At 31.8% G+C, this 17,592-nt stretch overlaps 2 protein-coding genes and 1 long non-coding RNA gene across 3 annotated transcripts; 2 read left to right on the forward strand and 1 right to left on the reverse strand.

Moving 5' to 3' along the window:
* Positions 1 to 2,302: 2,302 nt before the first annotated feature.
* On the forward strand, positions 2,303 to 5,907 carry LOC114718381 (repressor of RNA polymerase III transcription MAF1 homolog). The gene is made up of 12 exons (XM_028903680.1): positions 2,303 to 2,355; positions 2,413 to 2,464; positions 2,705 to 2,816; positions 2,911 to 2,981; positions 3,080 to 3,141; positions 3,417 to 3,490; positions 3,579 to 3,641; positions 3,999 to 4,086; positions 4,899 to 4,961; positions 5,031 to 5,110; positions 5,225 to 5,296; positions 5,430 to 5,907. The coding sequence occupies exons 3-12, from the start codon at positions 2,785 to 2,787 to the stop codon at positions 5,509 to 5,511; spliced, it is 687 nt and encodes a 228-aa protein (XP_028759513.1). The 5' UTR covers positions 2,303 to 2,355; positions 2,413 to 2,464; positions 2,705 to 2,784; the 3' UTR covers positions 5,512 to 5,907.
* Positions 5,908 to 7,641: 1,734 nt separating this feature from the next.
* Positions 7,642 to 8,077, forward strand: LOC114718374 (uncharacterized). Its single transcript, XR_003737809.1, has 2 exons — positions 7,642 to 7,758; positions 7,881 to 8,077. It is a non-coding gene; the product is annotated as an uncharacterized LOC114718374 (long non-coding RNA).
* A 3,211-nt stretch (positions 8,078 to 11,288) lies between these two features.
* On the reverse strand, positions 11,289 to 11,531 carry LOC114718375 (holotricin-3-like). Its single transcript, XM_028903674.1, has one exon. It carries the CDS (start codon positions 11,529 to 11,531, stop codon positions 11,289 to 11,291), a length of 243 nt encoding a protein of 80 aa, XP_028759507.1.
* Between the last annotated feature and the right edge of the window lie 6,061 nt (positions 11,532 to 17,592).

A 17,592-nucleotide genomic window follows, 5' to 3' on the forward strand; every position in this document is an offset into this window, starting at 1 on the left:
CAAGTAAACAATATTATCAACAATAATGGGAATAATTAATATAAGAGCTTGTTTGATTTTATTTTACTCCGAAATATAATATTTTAATATACTTTGTTTCTCATATTTATCTATTTTTTTCAAAGTAATTTTTATAATAATGGTAGTTCGCCAATACACCTAATTAAAAAAGATATTTTAAAAAAGAATACACTCATTTATTAAAAATAACTAATTTAACTAGTTTTTTTAATTTATTTAAATTAATTAATTAACTCTTATATTAAGGACCGAAGGTAGTACATATTTTTTTTGGCCAACAATTAATATAAATATATGTTTACGCATAAAAATGATATTTTTGAAAATATATTAGGGGCAATTGCCTAAATTGAGACCCGCAGTTTTCATATTTAGCGGCTGACAAGTTATTTAAGAAAATAATTTAGAATTTTTTAAAAAATTATATTTATCATTAGATGACTCATGAATGGTGAATCTCCATACAAATTATATATCGTAACATGTTTTAAAATTCGGCCTGGACATCAAGTCGAAAAAAATCTAACGGGTCAAATTTTTTATGAACTGGTAATGCAATAACCAAAGAAAAAATTATACATATGTACAATACATATATAATAAATAAAATGTAAAATAGATTAAAAAATAAACACAAATACACAATAACAAAAAATTAGAATACAATTTAAAGGATACATAAAAATAATAACTGTAAATAAACATTTAATAAAATAATAATGAAACTTCTAGAAAAAAAAATTAAAAGCAAAACTTAAGAAGGCCAAGCATTTTGCACCTTATTGACCATTTTTTTAGCCATTTCAAAAAAAAGGGAATGAAAATTAAAGCTATTTATATGATATTTATATAATACTACCGTCAATCTTTAAAATAAGAGTTATTTGATACTCATTAATATATTAAAATTAGTCAACTAGCACTTATACTATGTTTGATCCTTAATATAAATGCTAGTTGATTAAGAAAATTAGTTAAGTTAGTCATTTGCAATAAATATGTGTTGTCTTTTTTAAAATATCCTTATATATAATGTATTAGCTAAGACCACCATTTGATGAAATCTTTAATATGTATAACTACTATAATGACTATTTTGGAGGAAAAGCAAATAAATATGAGAGACAAAGTGGATTGAAATTTTATATTTAAGATCAAATTAAATCTCAAACTGTATTAATTATTGAAGGTAATATTATATATTATATAATAACAAACTTAATTTATTTTCTTAATCTATTTAAATTAATCAGTTCTTATATTTAAAATTGAAGGTAGGATATAAAATTCTCTTACCGATCAAAGACAGAATGGGTATAGGAAGTCTGCTGCCAAGCTTTTTCTTGTATCAGTTCGTTTGGTTTTTTTTTGGTAACAAAGTTCGTTTGGTTTATTTTTTGCTTTAACGCGGGAAACAAATGTTGTGCACTAAGTTTTATTGTAGCCCAAAGGCCCAAAAAAAGCCCAATCTCCAGGAGTTTCCTAAATCCTATCTGAACCGTCCGGCCTACTATCCAGGGTCCTGTTCAACAACCGATTCTAAAAAGACGGTTTAACACGATCCGACCACACAAAAAGTCAAAACGTGAAAAACTCAAAAACAAACTGTTAGGCATAGCGGGCAACGGCCAGGCTGACCGTCCAGTCCGGTCTGGCTTCTTTTTTTGTTTTTGGGTGTAGGTCGGCTTTTTATATCCTTGGTATGAATGTTAAAATCATCTACTGGGATTTTTTTCATTTTAAACTTTTTGGTGCGAACAAAAGTTATTGTAGCCCAAGGCAAAGAAAAAAAAGCCCAATCGCTAGAAGTTTCCTAAGTCCTGCCTGAACCGTCCCAATATCCAGGGTCCCGTTCAACAACCGGTTCTAAACGGTAGTTTAACATGATCCGACATTCCGACTACTCAAACAGTCAAAACGTGAAAAACAAACCGTTAGGGGTAGCGGTCACCGGCCAGACTGACTGTCCAGTCCGGTTCAGCTATTTTTGGTGTAGGTCCGCCCTTTATATCATTGGTATGACTGTTAAAATCATATAGTGGGATGTTTTCATTTTAAAATTTTGGATTGGATTTGTCGGTAGGCCTGAAGCCCCGAGCTTGGCCCATAAACAGGGGAAGTACATGGGCTAATGGGCCGGGCATTCCAGTCTTCTTACCGGCCAGAGTCATTTCCCTTCAACAAATCAGCGATATCCGACATATGATTCACTCTCATCCACAATTACGAATTTCGAACAAAATTAGAATATTCGTATTTCCTAGGCTTGAGCTCCTTCTGATTCCCAAATTCTTGAACCCTAATCGTGCAAATCGGTGAGTGTTCGCTTCGGAGGTTCTCATACGAAGCAAGATTGCGTGTTCCTTTTGAGTTTTTGTGTTCGCTTCGGAGGTTCTCATACGAAGCAAGATTGCGTGTTCCTTTTGAGTTTTTATTTCACAAGGTACCTCAATTATCATTCTTCTCCCGATTGCTGCTTAGAATTCTTTCATTTTTATGCGTTTGACTTCCAAATTTCCTGATGAATATGGGAAGTTTTTATTTCGTGATTCTTCCGCGGTTCATGACTTTAAATGCCTGTATTATGTGTTGCTTTTCTGTATTTCTGATGTTTGGATTGATATCAAGTTTGGAAACGAACTTATTATTATTGTTATCTTTTGGTTCTTTGGTTATACCATAGGAAGACGGAAAGACTGGAGTTCTTTCTGCAGTTTACATTAGTCACATTGGAATCATCGTGTTGCATTCAAATACTTAGCCATGAAATTCCTAGAGTTTGCTTCTCTGGATCGGTAACTATGAAATCAATTTATTTGTGATGGATTATGGATATTTATTTATTATGAACGAATTTAGTATCCAATAGTGTCTTTTTAAAATTTGTAGGCTGAACGACTTCTTAAGTCATTTGGATATGGGAGAACGTACCATCAAAGGATGTCTTGAAGCTTATACTTGTGAGGAGAAATTCATGACTCCAGTCAGAAGATTTTGTTTTGTATATTCACTTTGTTTGGATTGGTTTGAAAAACTTTGTTTGGCGTTGGGTTCTTAGGCAAGCACGCTGGAGCTGACAAAAAACTCTCTCACAGATTGTCCCTCAGCCTGGACAGCGAGGTAAATAGGTTGATGATGACTTATTATGCCTAAAATATATGAATTTTGGGAACGTTAGTTTTTAATGTCTCAGTTTCTGTTTCTTGCGCTAATGACTCCCCCTTCTGCCATCAGTAATTTAATTTTAATTATTCTTTATTTTAGATGGTGAGTTTTAAGGTGCGGGATTATTATGCTTGGATGTCATAGCATAGTTTATCCTATTACGCTTCTTGGTGTTCACCGAATATTTTTTCTAATGCTGTAGTTTCTTTATTTAATTATTTAAATTTCAGATTGCTGATTATCTTGGGAAATCATCAGACACCGATTCTTCTTCATCACCTGATTGCATATCTAGCAGATCCAGGTGCCCAATTGGTTGTCGATAGATTTTGTAAAGGGAGACTTAATACCAGCCGTTTGTGTAACATGTTTTTCTCGTGTGTTTATTCCAGCCGAAGGACATTGGTGTACTTGGTTCTTACCCTCTATCACATGTATCCGGACTATGAATTCAGGTATCTTAGTATCTTATGCTGTATCAGAGATGCTTTCACGTGTTGAGTGAAAAGGAGGATTATGGGTAATGCTACTGTCAGCTTATATGGCGACATGGCAACCCGCTATATAATCCTCTTTTTGATTTTATTGGGAGTGTTGTCAAAAGGTTTGACAGACAGTTCATAAAACTGTTGCTCTGGCAGCTGAGAGTTCGAGTCTCTCCATTTCCCAAAGTCTTGTTCTGGTCATTTATTTGGCCAGTTACTAATGCCTCAAGTCTTATCTAATGCCTCGAGTCTTATATGATGTTTATGGTGGTGTATTCCATTGTGCTTTCTATAATAGTATATTCCTACTCCTTTGATGGTTTATAGTGCAGTTAAAGCTCATCAATACTTCGCAGAGGAATCGTGGGACAGTTTTAAACAGATTTTTGATACCTACATGCTTGAAGCCTCAAAGGTGCTACTACCAAATCGCCTCTTTTGAATTTTACTTCTATAATGGTTGCATCGTGAGAAAGGGATCGTATTATGCCAAAAGATATGATTGGAAATTGGGAGGGGAAGTGAAGGAATTAAAGAAAAAGGGGGCCTGATTTAAATGAGGGTTAAATTGTAATTCCGCTTTCCCTTTTTTCAGTTGCTTGGATGCTGTAAAATTAATTTGGAAAAAGTGATGGAAAATTAGATATCAAACAAGTGAAAATAAATCATTATGCTCTTGATGTTGTAATAAAATATTGGCTAAATGAATAATGTTATAGTTGTACTCATAAATAATTATCTTTCCTTGAGGGTGCCCATCGATTCATAATATATATTTTTTGAAATGAAAATAAAGATAGAAAGATGAATGATTTTGACGGAACAGAATTTTGAAAGCCATAATTATGTTTGGCATGTTGTGAATTATTAATTGCTAAAAAATTATCATGATACTCTTAATATCAACAACTATTAAAATTATTTTTATTTTGATCAGTTGATTTTTTTTTAAAAAACTTTTAATAAAAACATTTTGAATATTCTCTTTTACCTTTTTATTTATACAAATATTTTTAAATCCATTACGTAACGTTAGGATATTTCTTTATTATTTATTGCTTAACATGCAACATTCAAGGTTGTGCAGAAAATGCTATGCTTTCAATTTTTTTTTTTTTTTGGGGAAAAAAAAACTAATGCTTTTTATTTGGTATATGGTGACCATGGTTAATTTTCGTCGCAACGTGCTGTACTCATCTCTGTTTTTGCTTGACCTGTCTAATGCAGGAATGGCTTGAAACCAATGGGGGTGTCTCTCTGCTGGACACTCTATACAAGGCCCTTGATGAGGTGGGTTACCTTTAAAGCCAATGTTTGAGATAGTAAGTGGTATTTTACTGATGATTCCTTGTGAAATAGGTGGTGAAGTTATCAGACTGCGAAATATATAGTTATGACCCAGATTCTGAAGCGGATCCATTACTAGAGAGAGGAGCAATGTAAATGTTTTTCCGCTGCTGTCATCATCATATCCGTTTTAAACATGTTTAAATGGTCACTTGTTTTCACCTGTAAAGTTTTCTAATAAGGTGGTGTTTTGCTGGTTTCTTCAGATGGTCCTTTAATTTCTTCTTCTATAATAGAAAGCTAAAGAGGATTGTGACTTTCCGTTTTGGATGTTTTAGGTGGGTTGATTTGGAGATTATTTCATTTTCATGACATCAGTTCTTTTCTTCTGTTCTGTTCTGTTTTTTTTTTTTTTTTTTGGGTCATAACGATATTCATCCCTAGCTTTCATTGTTGCTTTGTCTTTGGCAGTAATTTGGTTGCTGATGGGTTCCTTATGGATGAGATACGGGACGAGGAAGATGGAGAAATATTCGCTGACATGGATATATAATGATATACAGTGGAGCTGTTTGTTACTTAGGTCATATGTATACAAGATCGTCAACTCTTGTGTAATATAGTATATAGATGTTTTGTCAGAGACCAGTTTGGTCTTATAGCATCCGTATCCTCCTGTATGCATGTAGGTTTAGCTTCTGTATCTTCTTCCTCTGTGCTGCTAGCAACTACTCTCGTAGTTTGTAATCATGCGGCGTAAAATTGTAGGTCAATAAGATGACGAGTCTTGGTATATATGTAGTGTAATTTTAGCTTCTGGAACATAAATGGCAAGGACTTGCTTGTTTGGCACAATTGGTGTTACATTTGGGAAGGGATTGTGATCAATCTTATTGACACAAGCTCGTCTGACATTTACATGTTTGTGATAAACCTCTTCTTCCTTTTACATTCAGGACTTCATTAAAATTTCTCTCAGATGGATGAAATATATATATGTATGTATATATATAAAATATAACCTTCAATCACACTACACTCGTATTAATGCCTTCCCAAAGGAAAAGACTTTATGCATCGATGTAAAGACATTTTATATTCATTAAAATTTCTCTCAGATGGATGAATGATTTTGCTTGGTGATTTGCAAGATCATGTTCATTCCTGGCAAATTTTCTTTGAAACCAAGGAGGAATGGGCCTACCTTGAGCAGATTTGCATTTCAACTTGTCTTATGGCTTGTTAGCACGAATTGTAGAGCATAGAAATTGGACATTAATCTTTTCCCCTTGTTATAGGCCTTTTAGGACAACTGTATGCCTACCATATGCGGCATGACAAATGAGCCTTGCAATTTATAACTGGAGTATATGATTTGGCAGAGTTTTGATAATGTTAATACGTATAAATTTGAGGGCTAATGGCTTCCCCTGCATGTTTGAAGTTCAGAATTCTTCTAGAATACTTTGTGAAATTTTTTAATTTCCTTTCTCTCGAGTTACATCAACTCGTGACAGAAAGTGTTCATACGTGTTTTACCTGCTTGCTTATTTTAATGGAGGGAAAGAGAAAAGCACATAAGAAATGAATATATTTGTTGTCTACTTTTACACAATCATCCAAACGCAACATGTGTAAGCTTACATTGATCTTTTGCACTTGTCTTCTTATATGATAACTATAGCATCTACCTACCAGTTGCCACTATCATTGTAAGTTGTGGATCAGGCAGACATAAGTGCCGAATTACCAACGACGTTTTCCATGAAGAAATTGCCACGTGGGATCTTTGAGAAGGAATTCGGCTTTGCCCAATATAGAACGTTTGCGTCGATGAACTAGATTTCCAAATTTAACTCTACACAGTATGTGCCTCTATTATTTAAGAAGATAAAATCAATTACCTCCAGGGAAAGAAAAAAAAGCCAACCCTGAACAATATCTTATGAAAAAAATCAGACTAATTCAAGAATTTGAATTTTATTAAAAGTATCAAAGGGAGTATTTTTTTTTTAAAGGAATAATAGCTTACTAATTTCATTAATTTCTGTAAATTAATTTTTTATCTTCTATATTTAGGATCGTAAGGGGTATATCTGATTGTAACAATATCAGCTCATTTTGAAAGTGGATTATATCTTTCAGTAACTAATTGATTTTACAGCAACAATTTTTTTTTTAATCATCATCATCATCATTAAATCTTAAACTGAAGATATCAAGATTTTAGCTTAAAAAAAATTAAACTGATAGAAATAAGAAATAGTTAAAGTTTTAGGGTACATCTCATGATTTGCATATTTAATACTCATTAACATGTTGCCCTTCATCACACATGCAATATGATCACTTGATGAGTGTTATGGTCTCAAATCTAATGAGCGGCCACACTTCAATCAAAATTCAACAGTGCCATGTGTAAGTCTAAAGCAAAAGACACATGGACTCCTATTTCCTTTGTTTCTTTCTTAAAAGTCTAATACATTATATATATAATATAACCTTCAATCATACTACACTCGTATTAATGCCTTCCCAAAGGAAAAGACTTTGTGCATCAATGTATAGACTATTTTATATTCCTCGCAACTTTTACTTCATATTCAAGTATGTGTCTGTGTGAATGTGTGTGTATATAAAGGTAGGATCTCAAGCAACCGGGTGATTCTCAATAGAGATGGTATTAACCTCATCATGGCTTATTCTTTTTCTTCTCTCTGCTGTTTCAACCAAGTTCTTTCCTGGCATAGGATCATGTTTCACTACCCCAAAATGAGGTCCCAAAGCTTTAGAGACAATGGTATGCGTGATCCATCAGCTTTGTTACTCCTACATATGAATCTTCTTTCATCTGTGTAACAAATAAGATGTTGCTTGTTCTGATATGCTGTGTTCTTCGATATTGTTGTCGATTTTGATCAGAAAGCAGTGTGGATGCAAACATGAGTGTTTTAAGAGAGAGAATCGGTAGAATCAGAAAGAGAGAAAGGCTTGTGGATAGATGTGGTTGGAACTATAAGAATGAAGTCTATGGGGAAAAGTTTAAGAGATCATCAAATCATCATCAAGCTTTCATATCAGAGTTTGCGGAATTAATGGCCATAACCTGTGGTTCTATAGGACTTGTCTTTCTTACTGGTTCTCTCTGCATCTTCCTTTTATCCCTCTTGGTGTTTATATCTAAAAATTAAGTGTGAACAATATATACTCTCTTGTTCGCAGCTTCTCGTCACATCTTGAACAAAAAATCTAACTTTCCGGCATGTTTGTCAGTTTATGTTTTTTGTTTTAAAGTTATTTTCACTTTGGTTTTGTATGTTCTATTAAGGTTTTGTATTAATCGCACCTATATGAGTAGTCACTTTTATCAAAATAGCTTAAGTTATTTTGGATGCATTCATCACACATACTTGTATAATTGTGATTAATCCTCTAATTGCTTGATTTGAGACTTCATATACATCCAATATTTCTCTTATCATATTTTTCTTTTTATTAGTATTATTTTTTTAATGTCAATTTTTATTTTTGTTGGGCTTGTTCTGAGTCTTAATTAAAGGCCTTAGTACCCATACTATAATACTATCTCCAATCCTACTTATAAGACCTCGTTTGTAGTCTACAAACGAAGTCTTATAAATAATACTGGAGGTAGTATTAAAACTCAACTTATAGTCGACTAGTCAAACCAGCAAATTGGTTAACCAATCCTTGGCAGTTCAGAGAAAAATTTTAGACAGGTCAATCAGGCTAGATTTTATATTTTTTTCTTTTATTATTGAGGCTAAAACCACGTCATTTTAAGTTTACTAAAAATGACAACATGTCAAACTTAGGCTTTGGTAACTCTTGTTTTATTGGATCATGTATAGCTTATATATGCATGTCCCATTTACCTGCGTGTGAAATACTTTTTATTCAAATATTACTCTTTAAAGGATTTTATAATTAAATTATATTACTATCCCCGGTCCTAATTATAAGACATTGTTTGTAATTTACAAATGAGATCTTATAAATAAGATCGGAGGTAGTATTTTAATTATTACTAGGTTGATCTCTATTCAACTTGGACCACTGATGATTAAATCACTACCTTGATCAGTTTATTTACCCATCTTATTTTCTATGCCTTATCGCAAACTTTATTTTTCTTCTCCATGTCCATATAAAGTCAAGTAAATGTTTCGTGTAACTATCAACCTAACACAATCCTCCTCTTTTATATCTAAATCATAGGAACTAACAAAAAAAGAAAAATGTATACAAGGTTGAAGAAATGGATGACATTTTTTGTTTTGCCAGAGAAATGGATGACATTTTTAAACATATAGTCATTTGCACAACCAATAATAGCGTAAGTTGATTTATTTATCTGATTTTATTTGATGAGATAGGTCTTGTTGCTGTAATTCTATATTCTCCTTGTTATTTTTGTCACATAATTAAGGAAGCAGGGTCGGGTAAAAAAAAAAAAAACATAACGAAGCAGATGGCAGAAAAGTCAAGCCGTTTTCATGGAAACGGGTGTCTCAATGGAAAAGGATAAGAATAAAGGGAAGATGACTTTTAAACACATAGAACATATTAATACTCCCTCAAGTCTTTTTTTATAAGAGCCTAATAAATAAATTATGCAGTTTAAGAAAATAATTAAAATTAGTTAAAACTAATAAATATGTAATAATAAACTTTATTTTTTCAAACATGCCCTTATTTATAAGGGATAAGTAAGAATGACAATGTATAGTGAACCCTTTAATTAATGCAATCTATAAAATTAATTAGGGGCAAAAATGGTAAAAACATATCAAATGTTCAGATAACCACAAAGTGGGATCTTATAAAAAGGACTAAAGCAATTCAAATTTCAGGCTTTTATTAAAAAAAAAAAAAAGAGGGAGTAATACTTATTCTTTTACTATTTCTTTTTGTGACCAACACATTTTGAATTTGTAATGTTTTAAAATGGAAATCCTACCAAAGAACGCTAGTATTGATTTTACAGCATTAATATAACTCCAACACATAATTATTTTTAAGCTAAACTAAACATAACCTCTCATAAATTTTAAACCATATACCATTATGTCTGAAACCTTTGAGAGTTTATAATAAATTCTCTAATCTCTTGCTTTTACGCGATAACTTATCCCGTGAAAGTCGGGGAATTATTTATATATCAATCAAAATTGGGGATTATTATATGCATATATAAAAATAAAGTTTAAGGAAGATATATAATTGATAACTAATAAGGGTTATCGACATCTAACCGTTATTTGTAAATAATCCTAAGCATATAAAATTTTATGCAGTCTAGCATTATCTTCATATAAAAAAAAAAAAAGAAATTATGATAATAGCTTATTGGAGAAATTTGTTGTTTGCATTAATTTGGATTTCGAGAGTCATAAATTTCTACTTCTCACCTTCGTTAAAAAAACGAATTTGTATGTCTATATATAGTTTAATGTTAAGTAATTACAAATCACGAATGACTTGGGACATGTATCTTATAATTTAGGTGGGGGCACGTATAAGGACCAATCCCCTTTATACTTAGCATCCTTATCTTCCTTCAATTACTACCACTAATTAATAATTAATTATTTACGAACTAACTCCATGACATTGCCTAACATTTGGTTTTCAATGGACACCTATACTCCCCCCATTGGCCTTACATTAGATTATTAAGTTAAGCCAGAACCTTAAAAGTTTAAGGAAGTTCTGAATTTCAAAGAAAATGGTTGATTCATAGTTGAAACATCAGATTTGTGTTTTGTGTTTAAATGACATAACTCATATCTCACTTTAATTAATCAATCTCAATAAACTCAGAGAGAAATCATTAATTAATATTAAAAGAAACTTTCCGGCCATAATTATATATTCTTTCTAATGAAAAAATAATCCTATCGTGGAGTTTTTACTTTTAGTTTTAACAAACGTTCTCCCTGCACCTTCTGGTTGCCTGTATAAAAATCACTCACAAATAAGGGCTTTCCAGCCAGTTCAGTAACACCTTCGATTTCTTTGTGATAGGGCATAAGAGAAAGCCCTAATAAAAGACCTTGTTCTTCAGGACTCGATCTTTTCAAGTAAAGATGAGAAAAACTAGTTATAAGATAACACAGAAGGAAACCAGACATGATCACAACAAGTCTTTTGCATTACGAGAGAGAGAGAGAGAGAGAGAGAGAGAGAGAGAGAGAGAGTATTTCAAAAGCAACGTAGAAACATATATAGTCATATATATTAAACTAAGAAGTTTATTTAGGGAGTTAAGACTCCATTATCAGAACACGAAGCTGGCAGGCACCAGTACTACTTGTTTCCCTTCTCTGCAGAATGAAGATCACTGAAATAAGCTTGTGGGTTACTCTCGAACACATCCCTTGATATGTACGCTCCATCACCACCCGGCGCTTTCATATAGCCGCCGCCGCCGCCTTTGCTGCCACCCCCGCTGCCCCCTCCTTTGCTCCCGCTGCCGCCACCACCGCCACCTTTACCACCTCCGCTGCCCCCTCCTTTGCCTCCGCCGCCACCGCCACCTTTGCCGCCCATATTTTCAGAGGATCAGTACGACTGAGACTAATGTATAAGAGAGATCTTGAACTGGGGATGATCTCCATATGGGTCCATGAGGTGGTTATTTATAATGGTTTTCATAATGAATGCTGCAAATTAATGGTGGAATTGCAATTAACAATGCTGGTCTCTTTGCTTCCCGAAGCAGATATGAAGAACAAGTAGAGATTGGAATTAATATAAGCATATATATGGATGGATATGGACGACGTGGATGATGAATTCCGATGCCGACTCTTCGTTCTCATACTTATTTCCGCAGTGCATCGGATACAGAAACGTTTGAAACGTAAATGTAATTAATTAGGATTCGCAAACAACTGTGGTTATTAAAATAATTAGATTGTCTCACAACTTTATTTTAAAAATATAGTATAACGCCCCTTGAGATTTTCCTATGATGCTTTAATTTAATTGCATCAGTTAACAATAATACATTAAGGTGAATAAATAAACAAATAATGATTCTCAAAAATTTGGATTTTCTAGAGCAAAACGACGTTAGACTTCGGAGACACAGAAAATGATGTTGGAGAGTGGAGACCACATACCGCGTGCATATCATCCCTGAAGTCTCTCCTTACTTTTTCTAAAGTTTTTCTTTTTTTTCTATTTTGATGAAATTGGTTAATTCAAGTACAGAAATTAAGCTTCTCACACTCTATGGTCACCAATAATCAAAAAAATCCCACATGTATTTCTTGGAAGAGAACAATTTCTAATGGATATATATATAGCCGGCAACAAAAAGGATATATACACTCCCTGATCATATTTATAAGCTAGAAAGAAATGGTTTTTTCAGTCTTATTTATTTATTTTTGTTGTCAATTTCTTAACATGAATATAATAACAATTTATTATTCATTTATTATTGTATAAATTGGTATTATTTTTTTAAAGAGTATATATATATTAAATTAAAATAAGGATAAAGTTGAAAAGTGGTTAAAGTTTACCACATAGTTAGTAAAATTTAAAGCTTTTCTTATTTTCATTAAATAATGTTTTAAGTTACTTATAGGAATACAAATGACTCCGGTGAAAAAGAAAAAAAGGGACATAGGAGTCAACATATACTGCTGGGAACTTTTCACACATATTTGGGAATGACAGTTAATTTTCCTACTTTGCCCAATGATCTGATTTAATTTTCCGAACTTTGAATCTCAATTAGTAACAAGGGTAAAATGATAAAAAAGTAATTAATAAGACTGTTGGTAATTTATATTTGGGATTAAAAATTGCGTCTAAAAGATGTTAGGAAACAGAGTGGGTATATACTCTAAGTAAACTATAAAGAGAGATGTTTGTCACTTGTAGAATTAAGAAGAACATTAAATAGATGAAATCTTCTACTTACAAGTATATTTTCTCTCACTCATTCCTCTCTCTTAACCTTTACTATAATTAATAGGGGTGGAATTGAAAATAAAGCATTAAAAAGGTACAAGTGACAAATTAAAAAAAAATTAAAATGCCTCCTTACAAATTAAATAATAAGAAACAGAGTGGTACCAATTAAAGTAAACTTTATTTTCTAATATTTGAGAGACAGAAATTTGTGCACGTAAAACAAAAATAATGCAAAGGATAAAATTGTTTTAAACTTACATATTCCTTACCAAATCCTCGATATATATATATATATATATGTGTGTGTGTGTATGTATATATGTATATATAATGCCGGCAACAAAAAGGATGTATATGGCCCCTGATCCTATTTGTAAAATAGAAATAAATGGTTTTTTCAGTCCTTTTTTTGGCCGAAATGTTAATTCCTCTTTATTAAATTCTTAACATGAATATAATACTTTACCATACATTTATTACTGTATAGATTTTTTTTAAAAGTGTAGTATCTATTAAAATAGGAATAAAGTTGAAAAATTATTAAATTTTAAGACAAAATTAATAAAATTTAAGATTTTTTTATTTCGGTAAATAATGTTGTAAGTTACTTATAAATAGAAACATAGGAGTCTACATATTAATCACAGATTCATAAATTCATAAATACTGCAATTAAGTTAAACTTTGTTTTCTAATATTTGAGAGATAGATATTTGTGCATCGTAAAAAAAATAATGCAAATGATAAATTTTTTTTAAACTTACATATTTCTTACCAAATCCTCAATTAATCATCGACGAAAATTAAAATAAGGAAAAAAAGAGTAACCGAATTTCCTGTTTAATTCTGTCATAAGACTAAGAGCACAACTAATGGGCTTCTAGGTTAGGCCCACAGACACACTTGTGAAAGACAATTCTGTATTTGGGCTCTTTTCTTGGGCCTCCCGTATTTGGGCTCTTTAAGCCTGTGTCATTTAGCGATTGCCTGCCATGCAAAAAAATCGGAGAAAGTAAAATTTTCAGAAAAAGCAATTAAAATTCTATTAGTTACCCAAACATTGTTATTCAAAAATTGTTATAACACATAATTTTATAAAATTTTTTTGAAAAAAAAAACACAGAAATAAACAAGTCCTAACTTTCTAGATCCTATTTATAGGAACCTTTTCGGACACCTTTTTTTTTCCTTAAATCAAAATTTCGGAAACTTTTTAGACCATCTTATGGGACTTTTATTCCCACTTGTCTTCTGCTGTATTAATTTTTTTCATGAAAACTCTATTAAGTAACCCGCATTTCTCTGAACAAATTTATAATTAATTAGGAGGAAAAAGAACAAGGAAGTGTGGCACCAATAATTTTTAAGGTAATTGTTAAAAGAAATTTAAAAAATGGGAAAATTTTAAAATATAAATCTAAAAGTACAAAATTGCCCCTAACTGCACACTATGATTTCCTTCATTTGCACGTTTTTCGTATTTCCTTTTAAGGTGTAGGGGTGTTCATAGGACATGATAAGACAGGGATAGGGACAACCCATCCCAGTCTTGTCCCAGTAATCATGAAGGGATGGCTTTTTGGTCCTAGATAGGATGCCACATAACGGGAATGAGATAGAGACGTCCTGCTTTTTGTTTTTGAATTTTTTGATTTTTTTAATTTGAAGCTAACTACACATGAAGTATAAAAATTCATAACAAAAACTATATAAAGAAAATAGATTAAAAAAAAAGAAAAAATTTGAAGTAATTAAAAATTAGTAAAGAAGAAAATATTTTTTGTAATCTTGATAAACAAAAAATAAACAAACCTAAAATATTCATTAAAAAAACATGTAATCCATGCTGAACGACATGTAAATAAATAATCAAAATAACAATTGATAAATATTATTACCATATTACTATTATAGTGATAAATCAAATAAATTTATAAAAATTAAAAAGAAAGATACTATATCAGGATGAGACCTAGAGGGGACACCCTTGCCCTGTGCCTCGTCCCATCCCAAAACAATTTTATTTCATCTTGCTTTTGTCTCGTCTCAAGAACTTTCAGAACAAGATTGTCCTGTTCCAAAATGATTAGAACAAGAGTGGGACACGATTGAACACCCCTAGTGTTTGGTTTAACCCAAAAACACTTTTAAAAAGTGATTTTATGTAAACTGAAATAAAACTCCTCTTATATATTTATTTTGTATATCGTAAAATTATTTTTAAAATCATGGTTTGGTTGCAAAGTTGATAGGATTTTTGCAGGGTCTTAATTTATGCTGGTCAAAAGGACACAGATAGGTTATATTACATAAGGATTGTGCTGAAGCCCTCTTTCTTTTCTGCAGGAAGTGAGCAAGTCACCCTTTTAATGATATTATTGATGAAGCTAGGCTTTTGTGTGGCAGGGAATGGTCCATTCTCTTGTCTCTTCTACCAAGAAAGTCCTTCTCCATTGCTGATTACTTAGTGAAACACTCCCAATCGTTGGAGAGTAATTTCTGTATTATAGATCAACTAGCTTCTGGTTCAGAGGGGGAGGTTGACAGAGGAAACCAAGTATTTGTTGTTACGTCAAGGTTGTTTTGATGTTTTCAGTCTTTATTCTAAAAAAAAATCATGATTTGATTTCTGTCTAAATACTTTTTAAATTCATTTTAAGATGAGAAGAAACAGAGAGACAACAAACTACAAGTTTGCCTTTTTTTGATTATTTCCAATAAGAAAATCCTTGCACATATGCACAACACGGTTGGGTCATGATCATCTTGAATCATCACCTCGGAGAGCACAACCCACTCTGTTTTAGATGAGAGTGGCTTTATGAAAGGAGGACCAGAAGCACCGCAAGATGGGTGGCTAGGAAAAACTGGAAGACGCTAGCCTAGATGGTTCTGGGATGAATTACGATAGCAACGGGTTAAGAAAACACGAGGGACGGAGGAGAAAGAAAAAATGAAAGATAATTTGGTAATTTCAAATTTATATTTTAATATTTGGTCTCTTGAAATAATTATATTTTTCATGATCCTTCCTAATAAATATTACTTTTTTTTAGGTCCTTGGCTCTAATTTTCCGTTTAAAAGTTTGTCGACAAATCCCTCTATAACTATTAACTTGTTTTTTCCATGCCCTCTAGGAGTTACCAAAACCAGTTTAATAATATTATTTATTGATGATATTGATATTGATAGTAATATAGAAATTTCATTTTGATTTAGAAAATATTATCATTGCTTTGTATCTAGATTGAAAGTATCATTCTTTTTTCCCCGGATGAGTTTAAACTATTTGTTTATGTTGGAATATTTTTAAAATGAAGAGATGCGTTTTTGAAAAGTCATGTCTTTATATAAATTTATTAAATTAATAAATTTATATAAGGGGTTATATCTTCATATAAATTAATAAATTTATTTGAAGGGTTATCTTCATATAAATTAATATATTTATATGAAGGGTTATGTAGGAAGTTAAAACATTAAATGAACCTACATACTAAATACATTGTATTTAACAAAAGGTCATGTAGGAAGTTAAAACATTAAATGAGTATAAACACTAAATGCATTGTATTTATTTAAATTATATTAATTCATGAACCAACATATGATTATGACTTTTTATTTAATAAGGTATTATTCCAAAAGGTATCTTTTCAAGGCATCATTCCATATTTTCATAGTCTATATAAACTTTTCTCCTTCACTTCATTTGTGGGACATACAACACAAACACTAAGATCAAACTTATTGCTTTTGTCTTTGAGTGCACGAGAGATAGAGTCAAATTATCACTTTGTAAAAGCTATTGTTATCTTTGCTTAAATTTTGGAAGTGCAATCCATATTCAAGAGTCTTCATTGTATCATGAAGGAAATTCACCAATCAACCCAATTTGCACCCTAAAAGATAAGAATAGGTGGGGGCGAATTAAGCCTAAAAGAAAATGTTGTCCACACTTTGAAGACATCATGTACCACTTTCTTCTTCATTTCTTCTTCTTGTACTCTTTATAGAAAACCATTCCTGTCAACAGTTTATATACTGTAAGCTTTTTTCAGTTTTTACTCTAACGAGTAAAGGTCTACTTACACTAGTTTGCAGGGGAAAAAATATAAAAGGATTGCAATAAAACATACAAGAAAATAATGTAAGGCAACCTACGCTTAATTTACATGTTCCTCTTTTTTTTTTCCCCTGGCCAACTGCTTAATTTACATGTTCAAATGAAATTTTACAAAATTTACATTGGGCTCAGTCCCCTCTGTATTTTTAGATCCTGAATGTTTTGGGCTTGACCGCACCAAGAGGTCATAACATGAGTTGGGCTGACGGCCCAACATGATAAAAGGTCATAGGCTTGGTTTGCAAAATGGGAACCCATTTTGATGTGTGTCTTTTAAAATTAACCCTAATACCAATAAAATTGGGTCTAGTAGAAGAGACTGATCTCTTATAACCTGATAAATTAATATTTGAATTTTTGTTGAGAAAAGTGCTCACATTTAGTACCTGATAGTGTTTTGAATAGGATTGTCTCTAATAAGAAGATAAATGTGCCTACAAAAAATAAATAAATAAATAAAATTAACCCTACTTAACTAAGCCACGATGGACTTGTCCACCTCTTTTTTTCACAATTTTTTTATTTGATTTTAATAAAAAATTTATTGTTTTGCA

The sequence above is a fragment of the Neltuma alba genome, unplaced genomic scaffold, assembly GCF_004799145.2.
Source record: "Neltuma alba isolate B1F8T4 unplaced genomic scaffold, ASM479914v2 tig00011844_pilon, whole genome shotgun sequence".
Classification (NCBI taxonomy): Eukaryota; Viridiplantae; Streptophyta; class Magnoliopsida; order Fabales; family Fabaceae; genus Neltuma; species Neltuma alba.